This window comes from Heterobasidion irregulare (assembly GCF_000320585.1).
Source record: "Heterobasidion irregulare TC 32-1 unplaced genomic scaffold scaffold_07, whole genome shotgun sequence".
Classification (NCBI taxonomy): Eukaryota; Fungi; Basidiomycota; class Agaricomycetes; order Russulales; family Bondarzewiaceae; genus Heterobasidion; species Heterobasidion irregulare.
Window position 1 is genome coordinate 345,505 of NW_009258203.1, and position 23,737 is coordinate 369,241.

Sequence of the window (23,737 nt, forward strand, 5' to 3'; positions counted from 1 at the left end):
ACAGGAGAACCGCACAAGACCGCACGCTGATGGAATCGCCGCCGCAGGGACTACGGTGTTCAAGCTGAAGAGCGATGGGCCAACAGAAAATCCAAAAGTAGACGCGACAACGGAAGAACTGCGTCGGCTCCTTTCCATCTTCCATACGCCGGGCTAACAGCTCGTGAATGTCATAAGTACACCTGCCTGTCACAGCGTGCCCTAGACTCATGGAACTCGTGGCGCACACCTTTCACACCCTGTCAAGAGGATTGGGCGTGCATCATCGTTCCATGGTAGGATTGGGCCAAGTGCGCCCAGATCAGGTCCGGCGTCGCTGGTGAAGTTTGCACTCACAGCTGCTTCCAACAGATCTTCTCTGGCGAGGAGCGCCCAGCGCCCAGCTCCCATCATCAGCAAACTGGGAAGCGTCTGTACAGAGCTGGACAGATGCTCCAGAGCCCTAGATGCCCCTAGCAAGTCCCCGATTAGACAGACACTATGACTTCTGGTCAGTGTCTGGACATATCTGTCCAGATGCACCATATATGGAAGTGATTAGATAATTGATGTCAATAGATGACCGCAAAAATTAATCTGTACTAAGCAAGGATTGAACCCAGAACCTCTTGAACTATTCACTGGCTAAGAGCAATGTGAGTACCAGAATTATCCACTCCACCATATGGCCATGATATCTTTTGTCAACAATTAGCTTATATCGCACTTTTTGGGACTTCACAGAATTTGAGATGCCTAAACCCTGTGAGGTGTCATCTATTTTCGCATGTTTAGCATCTATCCATGGAAGAATGATGGCATATGATACATCATTCGAATGCTATGATACAGGGAAGTATCCCAATACCACTCATGAGCTGAAATCTAACAGATAGCATCAATGTCAATTAAAATCTTTGAAGTCCAACAAATGTATTTCTTGATTTTCCAGTACTGTGGGAATCTTACATACTCTGCCTTCCGGAAATGTGATCCTAGTCAACTTATTGATAGAGCACCTTATCTGCCCAGATCTGGCCATACACAGATATCTAGCCAGATATCCCCAGATGACCTAAGCATCTAGGAGCATCTGGGGCTCTGGGACTGGCTGGGACCGGTTACAGGTTTGCTGATGATGGAGGCTGATGTCTGCGTCCTGCTACATCATGGAGGGAGTTTGGAAGGCGCCTCTCCGTCAGTGTGACTAGATATCCAGATTCGGAAGTCTGAGTCTCGCCGCACCCGCATCATCTTCCTCGCTTGCACTCACCACCTCGACGCGCCCCTTCAACGTTGAACGTTCCACGTTCCACGTCGATCCCTCGCACAATCCAAACCTCAACCGAACTATACAGTGCAGACGACAATGGCGGGATTGTTGGGATTCATCAAGCGTAACCGCACTGTGAGCCTCCCCTTTCTACAAGCAGCGAGCGCGGCTCATGCCCTGGATATCCTCGCAGCTGGCAAACCCTCCAGCGGCGCGAAAGGCTGAAGACGCCCTCCGATTTGGCCTCCTGGGTGCCTCCAGAATTGGCCCAAACTCCGTCATCCTGCCCGCAAAGAGCCATCCTGGCGTCATCATCGCCGCCGTCGCTTCTCGTGATCCAGCCAAGGCCGAGCAGTACGCTAAGGAGCACGCCATCCCGAAAACCTACAGTGGAAAGGATTGTTACCAAAGTGCGCAGAACCATGCCTGTCTGATCCACGGCGCTGACCACACGTGGTTGCAGAGCTTGTCGACGATCCCGCCGTCGAGGCCATATACGTCGGGGTACGTCCTTTGAGACATCTCCGCACACGATCCGAAAATGACCGTAAACCACAGCTTCCAAACGGCCTTCATTTTGAGTGGACTATGCGGGCTCTCAAAGCCGGAAAACACGTTCTTGTCGAGAAGCCTTGTGCGGATACCGCGGCCGAGGCCCGCACCTTGTTCGATTACGCAGCCAGCAAAGGCCTTGTGTTGCTCGAGGGATATCACTACAGGTGCTCTTGGCGCCGAGTCGGCTGTGTTCTCGTTTTGACCTCTCGTCCTCTAGATTCCATCCTGCGGTTCAGCGGGTAAAGGAGATCGTCGACAGCGGCGAGTTCGGCAAAATCAAAAGTATGCATTCCGAGCTCGCCGTTCCGTATCTCAGGGGCTCGATCATCCTCAAGGATGACGTGCGTTATGATTATGGTTTGGGAGGAGGCGCTACGATGGATATGGGAGGTACGTCCGACAGTCGATCGTTGGCTCACGATTTATTCTCGCGCTGACCTCAGGGTCAGTATATACTCTCTCTGCCATCAGATACATGGCCTCGTCCAATCCGCTTGAGATCACATCCGCCACCGCGGCCGGGTACGAGAAGGACCCCACCAGAATTGATCGCGGCATGGAGGCCACGTACTCATTTCCATCCTCTATTACAGCTGACACTCTCGTCGACCTGCGACTTCCATCGTGGGGACCGTTTGGCCTATTTCCGCAAGGGCCCAAGAATTCCTTGACTGTGAAACTCGAAGGGGGCGAGGTATACTACTTTGGTCTGGTCCTGCCGCACAACTTTCACAGCATCAAAGTTCGACCGATCAAGGGGAAGGACCGGGTGGAGAAGTACTACAAGTTCAAGACAGGGTACGGCGAAGAATGGTGGTCTTCGTACGTTTCATCAGAGCGTGGTCGAATGTGTGATGAACTTTTTGGCACACAGATATCGCTACCAGCTGGAAGCGTTTGTCGACAGGGTGAATGGCCGAGAGCCTCACGATTGGATTACGGCAGATGAGTCGATTACACAGATGGAATGGATTGAGAAGATATATGCCAAGGTAGGTGCGATGACATCGATCTGTCGGCGACGTCTGATTGTTTTCTGGTTTAGGCTGGCATGCCCTCGAGGCCGACGTCCTCATATGTCGTTTCTTAGAGAGTGTCATTGATTCCAGAGTGTGGGATTTTTTGGCGGATAATGCGGTGATTGTCGTACTGTCCTTCAGTGTATAAACGGCGTGCTATCATTCTAATTCGGTGTGCTATGAATAGTCTAATATCCCATGGCCGATCGCTGCTGTGCCGCTGATACTAAGCGTCATACTCCCGACGGCCTCGTGCATGGTCGGCAGTTTCCGTGGCACGTTCTCCCAGGTTCTCTCCCGGTTTCCCTGCTCTGGTCTCGCAGTGGTCTAGGGGCAAGGGCGTCTCACCTGACGCCGTTACGGTAGTTTGGGATGAAGAGCTCCTTGCTGACTCATCAGCTATCCAGTTTTGGCCCGCCCATATTGTTGATGCCCTAGGGCGGAGAACAGAACACTCAAATCCGTCCATTTCATTTGAATCTACCATGATACCATGAACTAATTATCTCTATTTATCGAGCATAGACGCTGATCTAGCTTCCTTGATGCGTGTTGCATCAGGACCCTCATGGTAGCGCTCTTCAATTGGCACTCCCGAAACCAGCAAGGCGTTGTGCTTTTCTGATGTTATCCGCCTTTGAGCATCCGTGAGATTTTTGTCACCAGCCTCAGGAGCGCAGTATATGAGCAATCAAATATTACTTGCAGATCTTCCAGCGCCCGTCTAGTATGTCTCATCCTACCCTTGAGCTTGTTCTACTCATTTGCGCACCATGTGTATACTACATCTCCATAACGCCCCCATATCCATTACCAACTCGCAGGGACAAACTTTACAAGGGACAGTTATTTTAGCAGATCGTCCGGTGGCTTTCCTTTATTTCCAGGGTACATTCGCAGTACATTCTCAGATGTCAAGAAGACGTGTGCTGACAAGTTCCAGATCGCCGTGTTGACGGCATTTGTTTGCGAAGCTCTTGTCGTCATATCCCTGAGTTTTCCAAGCTACATACCTGAGAGCGTCCAGCCTGCACTATGTCCCCGAGGCATATCTGACCCGGCACTGTTGCTGTCCATCACCCCATCATTTTCCCTTGGATTCGCACTCTCGATGCTTTCCACGTTCGTTCGAGTACTCTGTTTCAAAGAGCTTGGAACGCTTTTCACTTTCGAGGTCGCAATGCGACCCGGGCACAAGTTAGTGGCGACAGGCCCGTACGCATATGTCCGTCATCCTAGTTATACAGGAACGTTCCCGAACATCAGCGGCGTCGTCATTATGCACTTCGCTCCGGGCGGCTGGAATCGTGCATGCGGCATCATGCAGACTGCGGGGGGAGGAGGGATGGTTAGGACGTAATTGTTTCTGTCGGTGTTCTCGGTCGTATCATTATGGAAGAGAGCTAGTGTGGAAGACGCTCAGATGCGGGAAACCTTTGGGGAGAAGTGGGTCGAGTACCGCCGTGCCGTCCCATACAGGCGCTTCTGGGGTCTCTTCTGACATTTTTTTGTCTGGTTACATGTAGTGGCTCCATAATATCAGACATTCCGGATGTGATTTTCTTCGCAGCTGCACTGTTAAACAGCTGTATCATACCCACAGCGACCACTCCAGGTCATCCGCCGTATGGTTCTTCCACTGTTGACCGAGCATTTCAGGAATCCCTATCTCTTGCTGCATAAAAGTGCACAACCATTTCGTGGTGTATACTGTTACACGAGAAAGCGTCACGAATGTTACCTCGTCAAGACTACATCACAGGGAACTCTTCTCATACTCGATTCCACTCACGTCCGCCCAATCGTTCATAGCCTTGATAACAGCCTGACACCTTTTCTTTATGACTGTCACCGCATCCTCTCCAAGCGCAAGAAGGGTTGGCCAAGGCTTGCCCCTTGCAGACCCTTCATCTCTCACCACATCAACGATCACCTCTGCGGCCTTCCCTGGATCACCAGGCTGTGTACCGTCTAGTTCGTGAATCAGTTTCACGCCTTCTGCGTGGAATGGTGCATAGGAAGGTATCGCAGGAGCACCATACTGGACGGCGGTGGCGATGACTCTTTTGAGGCTACTGGTGCGGAGACTGCCTGGTTCAACGAGGAGCACCTTGATCTTGAATGGCGCTAGCTCCGCGGACCATGTTTCGGCTACAGCTAAATAAAAATAGAAAATCTCGCATCATATGCAAGGTAGTGACAAAATAGGGACCAACAATGTATCGCAGCCTTGGAACTGCTGTACGGCCCTAAAGCGAGGAAGTGCACCAGACTGAGTCAACCATTAGTGGCTTTCCTGTGCGAGGTATGACCTACCCATCATCTATCCATTTGCTGTGAATTAGCAAGTTATCATATAGTGTAAGAAAGACACGGCTTACAGGCACTCCTGCTTGCCAAGCTGACCGACTTCCAATGACCACGATGGTTCCGCCCTGTTTCTCGCGCATGAATGGAAGGAAGGCATTTGTCACATTAATGACGCCGAATACGTTTGTGCGATACTCTGCCAGAAACCCTTCGCCTCTACACACCAACGCAGTGCGGATCAGGTGGTTGATCATAAGGGGTGATGATTGATCGGTACCACGAAGACGCACCCGAGCTCTTCGACACTGCCAAGGAGGGCGATGGCAGCATTGTTGACTACGATATCAACAATGCCGAAAATTGACAAAGCCTGCCTAGCCTTCTCCTTCAGAACGTCAGGTAGTGCAGTGACGTCCAGCTGAAGGGCTTTGCACGCCTCTGAGCAAATATCTTGTACTTCAGATATATCTTGAACAGCAGCAATGACTCGGTCTCCTCGACGGAGGGCAGCGAGAACGATCTGCTTTCCTAATCCACTGGAAGCACCTGGAAGGAGGGAGTCAATCGCGACCATGAAGATCCAGCACATTCTCCTCACCGGTCACGAACCAAACTTTATCAAATGATGTTGACATCGCAGAGGTCTAGTTGAAGGTCGAAGCTTGCAGGACTGCTTTCTGAGCGATCTTGCACAGTATCTCAATTGTTCTTGTATTTATGTTCACAGATTTTTGAGACTTACCCCCACGACGCATGATTCGATAATCTATTTTTGAGATGGACTAGATATCGGTGATACATATGGGACGTTGAACTTCTGAGATCATTAGGTTCGGCACCTTTTTAGCATCGCAGATTAGCATGCTTCGGATAGGCGATAACACGTTACCCCATGAATACTTCACAGAGCCGACCGCCTTCCTTGGACTTCGCTCTTCAGTCGTTGCGTGAATGCACGTATGTTGGACCAACACTCTTGGACTTTGGACAACTCTGTAAGAAAACAGATATAACACCAGATGAAGATCTCACCAAATGCAGTGGGCGGCATCAGGAAACTGGGAAGTGTCTGTACCAACCTGGACAGACGCTCCTAGGCCCCCAGATGCCTCTAGCAAGTCCCCGGTTAGATAGACATGCCGGTGTCTGGACATATCTGTCTAGATGCACCATATATGGAAATGATTAGATAACTGTCGTCAATAGGACGACTGCAAAAATCAATCTGCACTGCGCAGGAATTGAACCTAGGACCTCTTGAATCATTCGTCATCTAAAAGCAATATTAAGACAAGAATTATCCACTCCACTATATAACCATGATGTTCTATATCAACACCCAGCTTATATCAAGCTTTTTGAGACTTGGAAGAATTTTGGGATGCCTGAACTCAGTGAGGTGTCATCTATTTTTGCATTTTTAGCATCCATTCATGGTAGAATGATGAATATGATACATTATTTGAAGGCCATGATACAGGGAAGTATCTCAATACCATCAGCAAGCTAACATCCAACAGATAGCACTAATGACAGTCTGGTACATTACTGGGGGATTTTCTTCTCAACTCTTGTCTAAGGCTGTATTGAAAAACTCTGAAGCAGCACTAACATCACATACACTGCCTTCCAAAAATGTCCTCCTAGTCAGCTTATTGATAGAGCACCTTATCTGCCTAGATCTAGATATACACAGATATCTAACCAGATGTTCCTAGATGACCTAAGCATCTGGGAGCACCTGGGGCTCTAGGACTGGCTGAGACCACTTATGGGTTTGCTGATGCCTATAAAAGAGCATTGAAGTTGTTGGATTTGGAGGCATCAAACTGCCTCAAGGTCACTGTCTATAAGTCTTGAACTATATTTCAGGTTAGTAAAACCTGCGACAAAATCAAGCACTAACAGCATGGCAATGACATTTTGTATTGACTTTGGGCATACTTGTGAAACCGGAGAGACTGTACCAATGCTCTGATGACAGAATAATATTTGTGTTGCGAGTGGAAGTCAAGGAATATACAAATGATCATGGCTCCTGGATGAGAGCACAATAAATGAATATTAGAACAAAAATGGATGCACATTGTGGAGACGATGACTTCAAATATGCAATCACAAAGGTTGTTGATGAACATATCAGTAGAAATCAGAAGCATAGTGGTTTCTCTATGACAGTCCATCTGGTATCAATTCATGTTTAGTTGAATCGTATTCGTAATGATCATTAGCAGCGCTTTGTGAAATGATAAGAGTCACGAAAATCATTATCTTGCTCTAGACAAATAAGTCTGACCTGGAGGCCCATGGAGGAGTGAGGGTCCTCGAGACCAGTACATTGATGGTAATGCATATTGAAAGATGCATTCATCGAACTCACTGCCAAGCAGAGATGAAGTTAACTGGACAATCAAAAAGGTCAGTGGGGTTCAAATTGGCTCCATCGTTGGCTGACACTTCGTATTGCATAGATGTCGTTACTGTACTATCATGATATGAGTTGTTCAGTATTGCACACCTAAGCATCACTGATTGAGGCAGGGTAAGGATTCGCCCAAAGGGCCATGGAATTCTAACAGAGTTGTGAGAGATGTTGATGCTTATGATGGTGCAGCACTGCAGCGTCCATTATTGAACCACTGGCAGTGAGCATCTGACTTCAGCGCTTGAACGTTACAACTACAGGCATGTGGATGAGAAAGTACTAGCGAGCCTGCTCCGACCAGATAAATCAGCATTATGGGGAGACAACAAAAATGCACACCATGAGCACCTTCGCAGTCTTCAATGTGCTGTTCTACTACTGACACAGAGTGTATAACACATGTTGGGATGTGTAGAACGTGATTCTCATCAATTGCATGTACAGCACCAAATGCATATCATTGTCATCTATCACAAGACAAAATTCAAGACAAACCAAATATGCCATATTTTATACCTAAGCTGTTGTGGTGAGCAATGTGCCAGACTTTCTGAATGGAGCAGCCACATTCTCTAGGCGTAGTAACATCTGCGTTACAACAACTGAAACAACTGCCCAATGGAAGCTATATGAACAAATATTAGCCAGCATGAAGTGGGACATGTAGAATACATACAAGTATCCCAATGATTGAAGAGAAGCCTGAAGCAATGTCAGGGAAGCTAGAGTGGATAAATTATACGTATTATTGATGCTCACTTTGTGAAAGAAACACAAAATAAGATTCCCCACATGAAGTGCTGAAGTGAGATTTGTTCAACATCCACTGAATCATCAGAGACATGAATGTGGTTACCGCTGATATGCTAGTGATGCCTCTGAGTGCGAAACACACCCAAGAAACACCCCTACAAGTGCAGGTAGGCAGAAGCTGGTTCTAGTGTGCAAGGAACTATAAGCTGTGCAACAACCAACAAGGGAGCATACTAAAAGTGTTCAGAGTGTAGTGAACAAACAACTCCAAAATCAAAATATTCGGTAGGTTAGTTGGTTGGTTGGTAGGTCGGTCAGTCGGTAGGTCAGTCAGTTAGTCAGTAGGTTGGTAGGTCGGTCGGTCAGTCAGTTGGTGTTTGATTGGGATTTGATTGGGATGCAAAAGGAAGGGAATGGGTGCAAGGCCACACTGGACACTGGCAGAGGATGACAAACTAGATGAGAGGGAGAGAGCAAGATGACGAGGGATCTGACGGAGGGCTGCAATCAAACACAATAACATAAACAAAAGGGCAAAATGTGAACAAGGATTGGAAGGCAATGGCTCAAAGTCTCATAGACACAAGCACACAAATGGAATCGGAACAAGGGGGGAGCCAAAGCTGGTGTATTGCAAGGCCATAGGTGCCCTTTTATAGTAAGTCCAAACAGGTACAAGATAGGGAGATTGGCAGAGGCATTGAGCAATCAGAAATGCGTGCCAAGAGTGATCACAGGTAAAGAAGATAAGGGAGTGATGTTGCAAACACTATAAGATAAGAAGCAATAACTCTAAAGTCTAAATAAGTGGAGAGATTGCCAAGGTGAGTGCACATGGACCTTGTTATGATCATGACTTATCGGGCCTTTACGGTGGTCTATTCCAATATGATTATCACAAATATCAAGTGGCCTCATAGGTTGAGGCGTACAACAAGGTACAGATAATAACCTTGGTCATCCACTCCCAATAGATCACCTATCGTTGGTTGAGTATCATGGGCCTTATTGTAGCAGGCATGAAATGCCGCCTTACAAACTACTCACATACCGGGCATAGAACTCCTAGTCTTTCCTGGCCGGAAGGAGACAAACAGAGAAGCACAAGAGTAGTTGTTATTGAGAGAGACGACTTAGAGAATACCTACAGATACATATATAGTATTCTCACACCCTACTTTCTAAAGTAGTATAAAAGGCCCATAGAATAGGCTGATGGTCTTTAGTCTATTCTCTTCCGTTCTCTGCAGTCTTCCTACTGCAGTCTCTCATTTGCTGTAGTCTTCCTACTACAGTCCTGCAATCTATATTGGCTCCTGTGCTACATGTACAGTTGAGACCATCATTCCATTCTTCCTCCACGAGTGACCTAGGGAAGAACCTCCTACTCTTGAGGTTACCAAACGAGCAGTTTGTAACAGACCTGGAGATAAGAACCACATGCCACATGGGTAAACCATTTAGAAACTTGAGAGCTCTGAAGATAATAAAGGATAGGTCAACAGAAGGCATAAGGACGATAAGAGATAAAAAGACAGATCCGTTCTGAGTCAAAAAAGTGTTTGGCCGCCTCTGATTTGGGACACCGAAGCTGACTGAATGTGCCAATCATGTGAAGTGTACCGAACCGATCGGCGATCAGCCGCGACAGTCTATGGAGAGCCCCTACTGCTGAGAGTGATGATAGATGGATAGGATGACTGTGAACAGCTCCGAACGACTGTGCGAAGGTCTAAATGGAAAGTCGGCACCTGACAAATGGCTGAGATCGCCGAACGGATTGGGATCGGTCGGTTCTAAGTGTGCCGAACGGTCAAAGAATACTGAAAAGCTGCGAAAAGTGGGATATTGGTGCCTAGAGCATACCCATGCTCATCACCAAAAAGGACCTAGATATAACTGCATTGAGAACTGGGATAATTTTCTTGATTTAGAGGAGCCATGACTTACACAATACCACAAAAATCCATCTCGCAATAAATCTGAGATAAGCCTGATCTTGGCTGGTCGCGGACGGTCTGCAGCATTCCAAATGGTCAAGATGTCCACAGTGACATCAAACACAACCTGGTGTGTTGCTAAGGATCAGCGAGTCTGAAAGCTTGTAGGAAAACTGCTGATCTGAGATCCCCATGCAGCAGTGAACGCCGCAGGGGCTTTCTGGCCCATGTAGCTGTGGAAGATGGCTCCATCAAAGTCTATGGTACCTATTGAGTGAACGTTGAGCTGGATGCATTACCACGTGAAGTGTTATTAAAGAGGTACCAAATATTTGAAATGTGCCATACACGATGCATACTAGCAACGAAAGGTACAAGACAGTGAATACACACATTAAAGCTCTCAGCACCTAACGTCAATGATCCCAAAGCAAAAACACCCAGGCGATGAGAACCCCTGATAAAATTTCAATGGTTTTGTCTATTCGCCATTCGAAAAGGACGCACACTTCGCCAATGATAGCGAGATTGCACATACAACCTGCTCACATATATACCAAGCCCTACAGCTTATCGCAAACATTAGCAGTGATTATGTACAGATTAAAAGACAAGCTTACTACTGTGAAGAAATCAGCCTTGGGCTGACATGATGGATTAGCAAACACATTTACAGTGCTGGAGATTGTCGGAGAAAATCCAGCAGTCACTGCAAAAGCAAATAAAAATCGTCTGTTATGTTCAAGGAGTCGAAACCATAACATATAGGGAGAAACAATGAGACACTACTGCCACATAGCGAATAAAGACGTAGCAGAATCTGGCGAGACTCCACGGACCCTTCACCCAAATGATGGTCCTCTCGCGTTCAAACGTCAAACACCAGTCCCAGAAGAGGATGCAGGCGCTAGCAGCTATCCGAGGGCATGTGATCACACTGGATACATTTGACAAGTCATCACTGACCATTCATATATCTCGCCACAAGTACTCCAGGCCCCATAGATGCATACTGGGAGATGGTGAATGGTAAATCGCTAGATGATATGTTAGTCATGAGGTTTTCGTCTGTAAAACGTATATAGGTGAGCAGCTTCTGCAGTGACTCACAGTCGGTCCCCTTTTAAGCCATGAAGACTGTGTGAAGATCGTATCTTTTTACTGTAGTCTGATTGACCATACCTTCTGAGGTGGATCAATACACCAGTTTGAGATCCATCAACGACTTGAGAGGCTGTATCACACAAGCCATGGAGGGATGTCTTGATGTATCGCAACTTCGGTCACCATGCGGCTGCCCGTCGATCAGATGTTGGAATGGCAGTGCTGAAGCATGGAAGCAGATGGAGCAGGTAATGCCTATATTAAGAACAGGTCTTTTTTATGTGTATCTCCGTGACTGCGAAGCTTGCACCGAATAACCACTGCATAGACTCGAGTGGCGAAAGCCTCACATAGATTGGCCATCGCACAGGCGTTGTGAAATTGAATTTCATCTGTATGTTCAGATCGGCCGGTTTGATTTATTGGCCTCTCTTTGAGTGACTCTTATCAATATCTGATCCTCTGTTCCACATCAATCAGTGTGAGGGCTATATAGATGAGCAACACGCACTACCTTAGCATCCATGATATGAGCTCCGAAGAAGCTGATCTGAGTCCGGGTACACAAATGGAAGCTTGATGTCTGTTTCACATACGTATTAATCCCATCTTGGCTCCTTTCTACTATGAGTGCACGAAACGGGTATATTTCGTGAAAAACTCAACATAATTTTCATGAGCTGGAAATTCTTGGTGCAGCTGATCAACAGACCAAAAGTGCGCCTAGAGAAACAGAGACACTCGACCCCTGTAGTGCACAGGAGGGTAGCAAACTATATTGACACTAGATTGGCTCTATAGTAGGCGTCAACCGTGAATTGACGAGCGCGCCTGCAGCTCGCGTACGAGGCTTGATAGCACATTCGATCAGCCCAAGATGTCGTGTCGACTAGAAAAATACCATCAAGTCAGCACCGAGGGCTCCACAAGCGAAAAAATTAAAATTAAAATGGCAAGGAATCTATGAGAGAAAATTAAAATTAAAAGACTCTGCACACCCATGAAACTAGTCTGTTCACATACCGTTATCCCTGACAATAGAGTGGATGTCGAAAGCCGCGGACACAGATATGCAGTAGCCGTATTGGCACACTGGCGAGGTGGATCTTTAAAGTCACAGCAACTTGAAGGTGGGGCTCCGGAGCCCTGATACCACATGAGAGGATGAGAATCTCCTCAAGAATGCGCCGGGAACTTTTAGTAAAAGAGGAACTTGTTGGGAAACATTGAATAATTACCATTTGCTACAGGAGGAACATCTATTTCATAAAGGAAGTGAACTCCTGAGAGCCCGAGTACTCACAGGCCTTGCAGATCTCAAAAAAAAACCCTGTGAGTTAGGCTTGTTGAAGTGTGATGGGAAGCAATCAGTATAAGTTCTTGTGGCGATCCGGCCGGCCCAATATACTCTGACATGTCGGCCCGAGTCCTCTCCGACAGCCTTCTTTTTATTTTATTTTTTTTAATCAATGCATTTATATCCAGCACAGTGTAACGCCAGAGTCGGCAGTATGTAATTAAGAGTAGGCAACAAGTATCGTAGCGCGTTAAGGGTTCATTTAAGACCCGGTCTGTCAGCCCTGGGGAGGTGGGCAATGAGTTAAAGGTAAAAGGAGCAGAAGTTACAGTATTGCTAGTAAATCCTCCGCATTGAGTGGGGCGTCTTCGAACGTGAAAGCAGATGGGTTATTTCTAAGGAATTGGATAAGACCAAGGAGAGGGTCATGACTAGATAGGTATCTTGCGACCGTGAAGTCCGGCGGGCATTGATAGTGGGTGCACCCAAATAGTATGTGCTTGCATGTTTGTGTCTCGTGGCACCAGTTGCAAGTGGTCGTTTTGAATGGAAAGAACCTGGACCTGTACTCGCCCATAGGGCCATGATTGAGGATTAATCTGACAGCGCGTTGATACGCTAGAGGTGGCTCTAAGTGCCGAGCACAACACCAAAACAACCTCTAATGCAGGGGGTGCTGGAGCTAGTATCTAATACACAAGGAATTGTTAGTGATGACTTTAGAAATCGATGGCGTACTGAGAAGCAACGGGGAGTATGAGATTATAGCGTCCGAACGGTTTCGGGACTGCGCCGAACACCGACCAAACGTTTGGTCGGTCGAGTCGGGGATTCGGTCGGTAACGAGAAGGTAGTGTCGCGACCGACAACTACGTGCTTCAAGAGCCACACGGGACTCTGACAATATACGAGGGAGGATGGGGGTACGAGCGAAGAGACGAGTACGAACACAAATGAGGCCGAACGACGAGGATGACAAGTTTTCGGGAGTCGATGAAGACGATTTCGATGGTTGAGACGAGTGCGAATGAGCTCTGAACTGTGGGGTGCGAAAGCTGGTTTATTCCAGAGTTGTATGTAGGTTTTTATAGTAAACAGAGCCCCTAAGTAAAATATTAAACAAGAAATGAGAGTAGATGTCGAATGGGCGCCAAGCCTTAGCGATCAGAGAAGATAAGAAGGTAGGTGAGATGTCCATATGGGTTCCGAAGGTGACAAGGTGAAAGTTAATCAGTGATGGCGAAATCCCGAACGTTCGGGATCCGTCGCCCGAGCGTAGGTAGACGGAACAGGCATTGGAGAACCAATGAAAATAAAGAAGAGGTATCGTACGACCAGGGTGGCCAAGTAATGGTGCAAGATCGCGTTTGACCGACCATGTGGAAGTCGGGAAGATAAGCGATAAGGACCGACCGACTCACGGAGGACATCGGCCGATACGGACTACTGGCTTTGATCTCGTAAACACTTATCGTAACACTCCTATGTGGTCATGGTGAGTACGTGAAGTGTGGGCGAACTGACCCAAGTGCTGCCGAACGTCCTTCGGTGGCTTGTCGTCGGTCGGGTAGGGGCCGACCGTGTTCGGTAAAGTCGGCGTCTTCAGTACTTGTCGAGTGCTGTTCGGTATCTCCCCAAAGCTTCCCGAATACCTCCCTCGGACCCTAGCGCGGGTGCATGCTCATCAGCGTGCAGCCAGCATATTGTGTTGTCTGACCCAGAGGAGGGACTTGCTCTTGGTGGAAGCCACCTTTCGGAAGGCGCGTTGCCTAGGGAAGTCGCAGCTGCTGTATTTGGTGGATTGCATGAGGGTCTGCCATGCTGCAAGCATGGAGGTGTAGGCTTTCTGTTTGAGGAAGGAAGCGGAGACGAATGGGGGGGGTTATCTCGCAGGGAGGCTTTGGCTAGGGTGTCGACTTGCTCCTGGCGAGGGATGCCAACATGGCCGGGGCACCAGGCAATGGTAAGGTGGTGGTCGGGGGCGGCGGAGAGCCATGCTCTTAGCCTCTGGCATGCTAAGATGGAGCACATCTGGGATGGATGAACTCTTGGGTCGAGGAGGGATTTTAACGCAGCTTCATTATCTGCATACAGGATGATGTTGGAGGTATTGGGAGTGAGGATGGCATGGTGCAGGGCAATGGTGAGGCCCATAACCTCAGTGTCAAAGGCAGTAGTGTGCCAGCAGGCAAGCTTGCGGATGATGGGTGGGTCGGAGTTGGGTGGGAGCACTAGGCACGCGCAGCCCACATGTTTGCCATTGTGGGGTGAGAACGAGCCGTCTGAGAAGCAGGTCGTGGTATTGTTGGACGAGGATTCTGCCGCTATGCGGCACTCGAGGTCGCGGACCCAGGCGGGGAATTCGGGGGATGACTTGGGAGGGTGCAAAAGTCGGAAGGTAATGCGGTCTGCGAATGCGTCAATGACATTGCGCTTCCAAGTGTAGGGGAGCAAAGGATTCGGTGTTTTCGGGGATCAGGTCTCTAATCAGCCAGATTGGGAGGTTGGAGGCTGCTCTAGTGCAATGTAGTGGGAAGGGGATGTGGGGCGAGTGCTCATGCAGATGTTGCGGGTGGAGAGCAGCATTTATTGGATGCTGGTTTGGGAGTCGGAGGGTTTGAAGAGCTGCTCGCTGTGCAAGCTTTTTGATGTGCAAATGGAGGGGAGGGATGCCGGCAAAAACTTCTATGCCTCCGATTGGGGAGGTACAAAAAGCAGAGAGGATCCAGTGCACACCTTCGTGTTGCACTTTGGACAGGGTGGACATGAGTCCTTTGATGCCATGTTTACGCCACCATACACGGCAGCCATACGTGAGTAGGGGTACGACGCACGACTTGTATAGCGTGCGGCGCTGTAGAGGGGATAGGCCCCATATTGAGTTCCCGAGGCGTAACACACACTTGACAGTGCTGAGGGCCCGGGTTGCATAGAAGCGGATGTGTTCCTTGAAGGAGAGCTTGTGATCAAAGAAGAACCCGAGGTATCGCCATATTGTGGCGGGTTCAATGGCACGTCCGGCTAGGGCGATGGCCGGGAGATTAGTGGTGGTGCCTTTCTGTGGGAAGTGCATGAGTTCAGTTTTATCATGTTCAATAGCCAAGCCCAGATGGGCAAGGGAATCAAAAAGAAGGCGGTACTTCTCTGACAAGACCGCGCAGTTGTGTGCGAGTGATACAGACGAAGTGACCAACAGGCCGTCGTCAACGTAGAATAGCAGGGAATCCCAGCCGGTTCGTTGCCCGACTGGGTCGATTAGATGTAGTACCGCAGCCAGATATAGGCCAGATATAATGGGGGAGAGGGCAGAGCCCTGACCGACGCCGACGTTGACCACAAAAGGGTCTGAGGTGGAGCCATTCCATGAAAGCATGGTGAGGCAATTTGGAAGAAACACTTTGAAAAAGCAAATGTACGTTGATAAGAAACCCTGCTTTCGCAAAAGATTGATGAGCATAATGTGATTAATAGATGGGAAAAATTGCACAACGTCTAGTGCCACGCATGAGGTGTGTAAACCTTCACGCCATCCGGTGCGAACATGTTGGGTGAGCATGACGCCTGCATCCTCGGTGCAGTGGAAGCGAGTGCCTCTGTACTGGTTGGGGTAAAAGATGTTGAATTTGGCTCCTTCGTATTGAAATCTGTTTGCTAGAACTTTTTCCATAAGCTTGCCTAAGCACGAGAGAAGTACAATAGGTCTGTACAACTTAAGCTTCGAGTAGTCGGATTTCTTGGGTTTGGGAATGACTATTGTGGTGGAGATTTTGAATTGATTCGGCCAATAACCTAGCCATAGGCAAGCGTTGTATAGAGCAAGGAGGACTGTTCCGGATTCATGAGTTGAGATGAGGAGCTGGACCAGGGGCCACGTAACGTGGTCTGGTCCAGGGGCTGATGAGGATGAGCATGCCGCTGCAGCTTCGCAACACTCCTGAAGAGAGATGGGAGGGCGGTCTCGTTCTGGACGATCTGGGAGTGAGTTCACAATGGATATATCAACAGGATGGTCTGCTGCAGAATAGAACTGCTCCCGGAGTCCTTCGAAGAGCTTTAGCATTGAGGTTAGAGGAGTATCGTTATGGATGAGGTTGTGGTAAAGGGGCAGGGGTCGGGGACACGTCCAGAACATGAGGTCCCACACTCGCTGCTTATCTGCAGTTTCGTGGATGATGGTGTCATAGTGGGTTCTTTGTGCCTTGCGGATGGTGCGCCGGTATATCCGCCAGTCTTCTCTAGACCTTGTCTCCCGAAAGCAAGCGAGGGCTAGGGAGCATTTGTTGTTCCACCAGGTTTTGGAGCGCTGGTTGATAGAGGGGATGGTTGCATGGGTGGCAAAGGCTTCATCTATCCTGGAGAAGATTGTGTCGCAGAGGCGCTGTGTGTCTTCGATGGAGTCTAGAGGAGGGGTTGGATTGAGGCCAGAGATGGCCAGGACGCAGTCCGCAAAGAACATCTGTTCTGCATCAGATTTCCTCTCTATGCGGGGAATCCCAGGGGGCAGTTGTAGGCTTGTGTCGGCGGACAGGAGCAGGGGGTTGTGGTCGGACAGGAGCCAGCCATCGGGGTCTATAAAAAAGATAGTAGTGGGTGCCTCCACAATGCGTCCGGCAACGAATATGAGATCAATAATGGTAGAAGTGCGCACCATCCCTCGAGCATGTGGTACGTGGGTGGGTTGACCATCTGTATTGAGCAATACAAGACCTAAGCTATTTGTGAAGTCCAAAAGTTCAGTGACAGCGTGGTCGTTGTGACTGTACGCCGGGTCCCAGATGTTGTTATGGAGATTGAGATCACCCATCATAATGTCAATGGCAGGCAAGACGTGAACGCGTGCATTGAGATAATGCAGGGCGGTGCAATCAGCGTCATTATAGACGTTCAAGATATATAGTGGCCGCTGTCCATCAGGAATAGCAATGAGGAGAAGGTCAGGGTGATTGACAAGGTGCGTGCATAGTTTAGGCTGCAGAGGCGAGAGGCACTTATTAATGTATGTGGCAACACATGAGGGGCCCCCTTGTTCAACAAGGGTCCAGTGTGGGTGTATTTGAGTGCCCAGGTACTCCTCACCAGTACTGGACACAGATGACAGTACATTATGCAGGAAACCCCAGTAAGGTTCCTGTACGAGAACAATATCGTACTCCTTTGCTTTGGTTTCAAGCAGAGTCTGAGTTATGACCGGGGAGCAATTTACATTCTGGCTTAACACACGTAGCAACATGCTTTACTACACTAGTGAGGGCGAGACGGGCCGGCGATGGCCTGGCGCGGAGGGGCATACAAGCCACGTGCATTTACATGCTGCGGGCTTTGGGGTTCAGCAGGTGAGGTGCTGGGGACGGGGAGAAAATGCACACGGCGGCTCCTAGAAGGGCCTTGGGGTCTCGCTGTGTCGTAGCGCGAGCTCGGTACATCATGCCTATCGCGAGATTGGCATTGATCCAGGGGGTTTGGCTGGTGTTGCTCGATCCAAGCGGTGTTGTGCCGGTTCTGGTAAAATGGGCAGGAGCGATTGGTGGCATTATGGGGTGCACCGCAGTTGACACAAGAGGGGGAATGGGGGCACAGGAGGCTGTCGGGGGTGGGGTTGTCGCCATGGCAGCATTCAGCTCGCTGGCGGTGGTCTTGCACTGAGTAGAGGCCTGTGCAGTGGGCGCATCGATGGGTGGGGGAGCGGCAAAGCAGGGTGGGGTGGCCCCATTGGAGACAGGCAGTGCATTGGGGTGTGGAGTACTGCTTGTGGTATTTGACCGGGTGTACCGCTTCGCCCTGGAAGAGGGCGGGATCGCATAGGACTTGGTGCAGGGTCGATAGGAGGCTGTTGTCATAGAAGTCGACATACAGTGTGCCTACGTGGGAGTCCTTCTCTTGGACCAGACAGGGGGGTCGTGGAATGTGCACAGATTGCCATGCCGGGGAGGCCTTGAGTTCTGCGGTGTATTGTTCAACTGTGATAGGGGAACCATCAGGGTGGGTGAGGGGGAGGCGGTGAAACTTCACCGTAGAGATAATTTGCCGTTTCCCAACAGAATAGGACGATGGTGGGATGTGTGGGAAAAGGGTTCCAAGCACTGACCGGACTGCGGTGATCTCCAGTTCTTCTGGGGCCTGGGCAAATCTGATAGTGACGTTATTGCAGGACAACCAATTGGCTGAAGCGGCGTGGGACGCGCTTCGTTTGGCGGGTAGTCTGGCGTTGACCGCCTGTACGACGACTGCAGGAAGTGGGGCAGGGTCAGGCTTGGGCCCTGAGAAGACAACATGGACGGCGCGACGGGCGCCTCTTGGAAGGGAGGCGTAGTGGGGTCTGGGGGGTCGACTGGCAGCAATGTGGCATTGGAGCGCCAAAAGTTCGCCTGCAGAGAGGTCTGGGTTCACCTCTCTTAGCCTGATGATTTCATCGATGAATGCATCGTTGGTGGAGGCAGACTGTCTTGACGGAGACCGCAAGACGGTCCAGTTAGTGTAACCGTTGGAAGGGGCTTGGGATGAGTGCGAGACGGCCCTCGCATAGGACATGCGGCCAGGAGTGTTAGAGCGGGCGTCAAAGCCCAAGGGTGGTTGTGTGGCCGGAGGCGGTGGCTGCTGTGGGTTTGTGGTCCGGGGCGGCTGTGCGGGCGGGGGAGTCTGGAGTTCGGGGACTGTGACGGACCTGCCAGCAATACCGGCATTGAGGTACCGGACGACTCGTGTTGCTGCGCTGGCAAGGGGGTTCGAGTTCAGGGTAGCGGCATCCAAGGGGTTGCATCCGAAGACAGCGTCCCATTTGACGGATTCAAGCCAGTCTGCGATAGAGTGAAGCGAGGAAGTGACGATGTTATTCTGCTGGTCAAAAGGATCAGTGGAGGATATGTAGATTGGGGAGGAAAGGACCCCGATTTGGGAGTCTTCGTCCATATTGATGGGCGACGGCGGGGCCATGGGGGATGCTGGGCGCGAGTCGGTTGGGCTTAAGATTTCCATGTCGAGGTCGGTGGGCTGAGAGGGGGTTGGGTCGAGGCCTGTGAGGTTGGTGGATGGCTGAGGGTCGGGGGGTGTTGCCCTTCGGGTGGCGGGAGACTCCCTGGTTAACGGGGAGGTGGAGACCCGCACCTGGTGGACACTATGTTCACCAAGGTCTTTAGGCATGGCATGAGCGCAGTCGATGAGGAGAAGTGAGGAAGTGGGAATTCGAGGACGATGGAGGAGGCAAAGGCGAGGCGGGGTCCGAATTAGGAAGGTAGTGGTTACTGTGCAAGAAGCGTGTACGTCTCCGACAGCCTTCACCACCGCGATTGACCTCTTCAGCCTATTCATATATACGAATCAGCCCATTTTTGGCGTCGGACAATCGACTGGGATATGGAAATAGGCAGGCTTGTCTGAGATGTCGAGATTGATAGTGATCAGGGTATGCAAGGCGCGCGAGTGTGCAAAATTCAGTTGTCTCGACGGAAGGCTCTGTGCGGTTTGACACCAGTACAGCGTAGGGTCCTCCATCGGAGGTTGAGGTTGTCAAGTTGAAGCAGCTGTGGACACACGAGGACGAAGTCGCGTGGGTGGGTGCAAAGGTCGTGTTGAGTAGGGAGGAACAACGCACTCTCGAATATGCATTTGCGCGCCGACAAGGCATTCAGTACGATCAGCTTCGTTTCGCTTCAGAACACGGCATACTAGTTCCAGAAACCAGTTGATGCGCTGAGCGCTAATGATGTTGAAGAGAAGCAGTTTTGTGCACATGCTCTGACGCAGAAATCAATCTCATGGGTGGCCCGTTCCAACTCCCTCCATTCTAGCGTCTTTTAATCGACCACTGCGGTATTCCACCACTCTCACCCACCATGTTTCCTACCGCTGTAATCGTGCTATCAGCCATCATTGCCCATGTCGTCTTCAATCGCCTTGAGCCTCGTGGTGCGGCTGTCATTGGAATCTTGATACTGGGGATCCCCGCCACACTGTCCATCGCTCTGCGCGCATCCTTCACCTCCCTGCTCTCTAGTGCCGCATTCACACTTTCGAACTATCTCCTATCTTTGATCAGCTCTCTGTGTATTTACCGCCTGTCGCCTTTTCACCCACTGGCTCGATTCCCTGGGCCCGTACTCTTCAAACTCTCCCGCATTCCTGCCTGGATTCTCGCTCGAAGCGGTGTCCAGCATCACTACTATCTTGCTCTTCACCAACGCTTTGGACCTTACGTACGAACAGGTACGGTTGACGTGTCTGTAAAGAATATTGTTGGATGACAATCCGGGCGATAGGCCCGAATCACTTGCATGTTTCAGATGCGTCTGCCATACCCGTCGTACTCGGTTCTCGTGCTTTTACGAAAGGCGGTCGTGAGTACTGTACCTCAAAGCTTCATTCATTCTTCGTGAGTGATGACCGTCAACGGCTCTCGCATCCAGGGTACAGTGCTATCAAGAGGCCAGGATCCCAAGGGAGCCTCCTCTCAATGAGCGACCCCCACGAACACTCTCAAAGGCGTCGCATATGGGATCGAGCCCTCAATGCGACTGCGCTCAAAGACTATCAAGACTCACTGGCCAATCGTGTGGCGCAGCTCGTGACTGGCCTCGAACAGCGAGTTCAAGACGGGCCACTGGACTTATCTGAGTGGATCAGCATGTTCTCGTATGCGCCGTTGTTCGTTCAAACCCATTTTGTACATGTACTCAACAAAGACTGTGCACAGATTTGACTTCATGGGTGACCTAGCGTACGTGAATATTCATGGTGCTTCATTTCCCTACTAACAGGGGACTCTGTAGTTATGGCAGCGGATTCAACTTGCTAGAACAAGGCGAGGATGTGCAGGATCTCATCCGCATCGTGTCTGCAGGTGTTCGGTAGGACATACTCAGTCGACTCCCGACATGATGATCAATGACTGTATCTCAGCCAACAGGAGCTGGCAGGCGCAATACCGTGGATCAAACCATTCTACGACATGCTTCCTACCTCATCCAATGACTTGCGTTTTGTACAGTTTGCCAAGGAAATGGTCTTGAAGCGGAAGGCTCAGGAGACGCCCGTTCGAGACATATTTCTTACTTGGTCAGTGTCATCGCTTCTGTGATACTATTGAATTATCTACTGGAGGCTAGATGGACGAGGACGGTTCAGGCACGCCGCCCCTTGTTTTCCCCACACTGGTGCAAGAGTCTAGTCTCGCCTTGGTGGCTGGTGATTATTTTTAACATAAAATATTTCCAGAACAGTCTTGACACTTGAATTGACTTCATAGGCTCAGACACCTCCGGTACCTGCCTCGCGAATATCTTCTATTACCTCCTCTCGAATGTGGCCGCATACCGGACATTGCAAAGCGAAATCGACAAAGCTGAGATGGACTCTACGAACGCTACGTTAGCTGGCCTTCCCTACCTCAACGCCGTGATGTAAACCCGCACTTATACCTATCATCATTGTCTAATTACTGCCCCGCTTAGCAACGAAACTCTGCGACTGCAGTCTGTGGTTCCGAATGGCGTCCAGCGCGTCCTCTCTTCTAAGAGCGAGGGGGTCATAATTTCCGGCAAGTGAGTGTGGTTTCGGCTCGTCTCTCGTGCTCTCACTAACGAGTGTTCATTCGATAGCTACATCCCACCCTCGACCACGGTTCAGGTTTCGACATATATTGGTACGATATTGCCCCTCCATGACACACAGTCATGATTAACGTTCAGTGTTTCCAGTTCACCGTGATCCAGGCAACTTCTCCCGAATCCGGACGCTTTCATGCCCGAACGCTGGCTGGCGAATCCCATAACCAAGGTGAAAGGAAGTACACCCTCCGATCACGATTTCGCTCCCAATCGCGACGCGTACTTTCCCTGGAGCTATGGTATGTCGTGAGTTCATCAAGGTGTTATGTTGATTTACTTAACCATCTGTCCACGAAGGCGGTACGAGCTGTGCTGGGAAGAACCTCGCTTTGATGGAGATCAGGGCAGCGACCGCGGGCTTAATGAGTCGCTTTGGGATGCAATTCTCATCAAGGTGACTCCCAGAGGAATGGGAGCGCAACCTGAAGGATTTCTATGTGTTGATGAAGGGGCAGATGATGGTAGACCTGCGAGTACGCTCAGGCAAACAATGATATATCGGTCGTTTGAACGGCTCAAGTGCTCAATGCTCTGCTCGCGATTCTGCCAAACTGACTGACCTCTTGGTGTCATGACGCTAAGCTGTTGTGCGAAATTGGAGTCGTCAATCGTTTCGTTCGTCAGGTTGGTGTCTTGGAAGATCAAAGCACTGTTGACCACTCAGTGTAGGGTCTTTTCTACTCGATCGATGCAGATGAAAAACCAATGTGATGCGCGTACCCTACAATAGCTAACGAAGCTTAGTTTGGGCCAAGAGCTCGTATTGGTGTCGAAGAAAAACCATTGCGCTGCATTAACAACACTGCGACTTCCGACCCTGTCTGTCGACTACGGTAAAAGATCCCAATGTTGGCCAAAGAACTTTCCAGTACGTGTGGTAACATCGTTCGTGCATCGACATTACAACTCCAGCTTTCATTCTAGCTGTTGATGCTGCATGGAACCAAAGACGAGGCAAGCTTGTCCGTCGTTAGTACGACATTTCGATGAGCAACACCCGGCGACAAAATCCTTGTTCAAAATTCTACAATCTTCTGATAATACGCTCACCCTTTATCCCGTATGTCTGCCGCCTTGTGAACACAATCTCAGGATTGACGGTTCTTTTAAACGTATTTGTCATGCGCTCGCCGCTCTGCACATCAGGGCACTTGGCACGACTTCATGAGCGATCCAGAAGGGGTGAAAGGAAAGTACATCAAGGACTGCGTGTCCCGGACTGAAGCCCATTTGTCGCAGGTAGCGACTTAGCGATAGTCACCACTATACTGCAAAACGCACGCTTTCTGGCTTCTAATCTGTGAAAGAGGCCGTGCAATCGAGCATCTTGTTGTTTTCTGGTGCTCTCTTAGCTTGAATCTGAATGAATATGTGCAGATATGTTCAATGGTGCCTAGAATGCGTGCGCGTGATGATCTCGAATATGTATCTCCAGAACACGCACCTCCTTTGTCGTCTCGTGCACTGGGGCTGATGCGCGCGA

General features: G+C 49.7%; 11 protein-coding genes across 11 annotated transcripts; 3 read left to right on the forward strand and 8 right to left on the reverse strand.

Annotated features, from left to right (window-relative positions):
- Nucleotides 1–1,249: 1,249 nt before the first annotated feature.
- Nucleotides 1,250–2,992, forward strand: HETIRDRAFT_459615 (uncharacterized protein). Its single transcript, XM_009549816.1, has 8 exons — nucleotides 1,250–1,387; nucleotides 1,446–1,662; nucleotides 1,716–1,756; nucleotides 1,811–1,971; nucleotides 2,025–2,197; nucleotides 2,257–2,629; nucleotides 2,682–2,799; nucleotides 2,853–2,992. The coding sequence occupies exons 1-8, from the start codon at nucleotides 1,349–1,351 to the stop codon at nucleotides 2,895–2,897; spliced, it is 1,167 nt and encodes a 388-aa protein (XP_009548111.1). The 5' UTR covers nucleotides 1,250–1,348; the 3' UTR covers nucleotides 2,898–2,992.
- Nucleotides 2,993–4,128: 1,136 nt separating this feature from the next.
- On the reverse strand, nucleotides 4,129–4,421 carry HETIRDRAFT_477117 (uncharacterized protein; the record flags this gene model as incomplete). The annotated part of the gene is made up of 1 exon (XM_009549817.1): nucleotides 4,129–4,421. One exon carries the CDS (start codon nucleotides 4,419–4,421, stop codon nucleotides 4,230–4,232), a length of 192 nt encoding a protein of 63 aa, XP_009548112.1. The 3' UTR covers nucleotides 4,129–4,229.
- Nucleotides 4,422–4,582: 161 nt separating this feature from the next.
- Nucleotides 4,583–5,771, reverse strand: HETIRDRAFT_171939 (uncharacterized protein; the record flags this gene model as incomplete). The annotated part of the gene is made up of 6 exons (XM_009549818.1): nucleotides 4,583–4,983; nucleotides 5,043–5,075; nucleotides 5,176–5,182; nucleotides 5,208–5,352; nucleotides 5,427–5,682; nucleotides 5,735–5,771. The coding sequence occupies 6 exons, from the start codon at nucleotides 5,769–5,771 to the stop codon at nucleotides 4,583–4,585; spliced, it is 879 nt and encodes a 292-aa protein (XP_009548113.1).
- Nucleotides 5,772–8,045: 2,274 nt separating this feature from the next.
- Nucleotides 8,046–8,405, reverse strand: HETIRDRAFT_322083 (uncharacterized protein; the record flags this gene model as incomplete). Its single annotated transcript, XM_009549819.1, has 3 exons — nucleotides 8,046–8,186; nucleotides 8,238–8,263; nucleotides 8,321–8,405. 3 exons carry the CDS (start codon nucleotides 8,403–8,405, stop codon nucleotides 8,046–8,048), a joined length of 252 nt encoding a protein of 83 aa, XP_009548114.1.
- A 2,590-nt stretch (nucleotides 8,406–10,995) lies between these two features.
- On the reverse strand, nucleotides 10,996–11,223 carry HETIRDRAFT_321925 (uncharacterized protein; the record flags this gene model as incomplete). The annotated part of the gene is made up of 1 exon (XM_009549820.1): nucleotides 10,996–11,223. One exon carries the CDS (start codon nucleotides 11,221–11,223, stop codon nucleotides 10,996–10,998), a length of 228 nt encoding a protein of 75 aa, XP_009548115.1.
- Nucleotides 11,224–13,417: 2,194 nt separating this feature from the next.
- On the reverse strand, nucleotides 13,418–13,810 carry HETIRDRAFT_322143 (uncharacterized protein; the record flags this gene model as incomplete). The annotated part of the gene is made up of 1 exon (XM_009549821.1): nucleotides 13,418–13,810. A coding segment is annotated over one exon (393 nt), but the record flags the coding sequence as incomplete, so codon positions are not given.
- A 447-nt stretch (nucleotides 13,811–14,257) lies between these two features.
- Nucleotides 14,258–14,809, reverse strand: HETIRDRAFT_322591 (uncharacterized protein; the record flags this gene model as incomplete). Its single annotated transcript, XM_009549822.1, has 1 exon — nucleotides 14,258–14,809. The coding sequence occupies one exon, from the start codon at nucleotides 14,807–14,809 to the stop codon at nucleotides 14,258–14,260; it is 552 nt and encodes a 183-aa protein (XP_009548117.1).
- Nucleotides 14,810–16,799: 1,990 nt separating this feature from the next.
- HETIRDRAFT_49492 (uncharacterized protein) lies at nucleotides 16,800–17,885 on the reverse strand (the record flags this gene model as incomplete). Its single annotated transcript, XM_009549656.1, has 1 exon — nucleotides 16,800–17,885. A coding segment is annotated over one exon (1,086 nt), but the record flags the coding sequence as incomplete, so codon positions are not given.
- Nucleotides 17,886–17,896: 11 nt separating this feature from the next.
- HETIRDRAFT_419235 (uncharacterized protein) lies at nucleotides 17,897–19,960 on the reverse strand (the record flags this gene model as incomplete). Its single annotated transcript, XM_009549823.1, has 1 exon — nucleotides 17,897–19,960. One exon carries the CDS (start codon nucleotides 19,958–19,960, stop codon nucleotides 17,897–17,899), a length of 2,064 nt encoding a protein of 687 aa, XP_009548118.1.
- Nucleotides 19,961–20,484: 524 nt separating this feature from the next.
- On the forward strand, nucleotides 20,485–22,418 carry cyp1 (cytochrome P450 monooxygenase 1; the record flags this gene model as incomplete). Its single annotated transcript, XM_009549824.1, has 11 exons — nucleotides 20,485–20,854; nucleotides 20,908–20,985; nucleotides 21,055–21,280; nucleotides 21,342–21,365; nucleotides 21,418–21,495; nucleotides 21,548–21,680; nucleotides 21,754–21,832; nucleotides 21,894–22,047; nucleotides 22,099–22,188; nucleotides 22,246–22,289; nucleotides 22,345–22,418. 11 exons carry the CDS (start codon nucleotides 20,485–20,487, stop codon nucleotides 22,416–22,418), a joined length of 1,350 nt encoding a protein of 449 aa, XP_009548119.1.
- A 680-nt stretch (nucleotides 22,419–23,098) lies between these two features.
- HETIRDRAFT_321372 (uncharacterized protein) lies at nucleotides 23,099–23,505 on the forward strand (the record flags this gene model as incomplete). The annotated part of the gene is made up of 3 exons (XM_009549825.1): nucleotides 23,099–23,128; nucleotides 23,246–23,314; nucleotides 23,401–23,505. Coding segments are annotated over 3 exons (204 nt in total), but the record flags the coding sequence as incomplete, so codon positions are not given.
- Nucleotides 23,506–23,737: the final 232 nt, after the last annotated feature.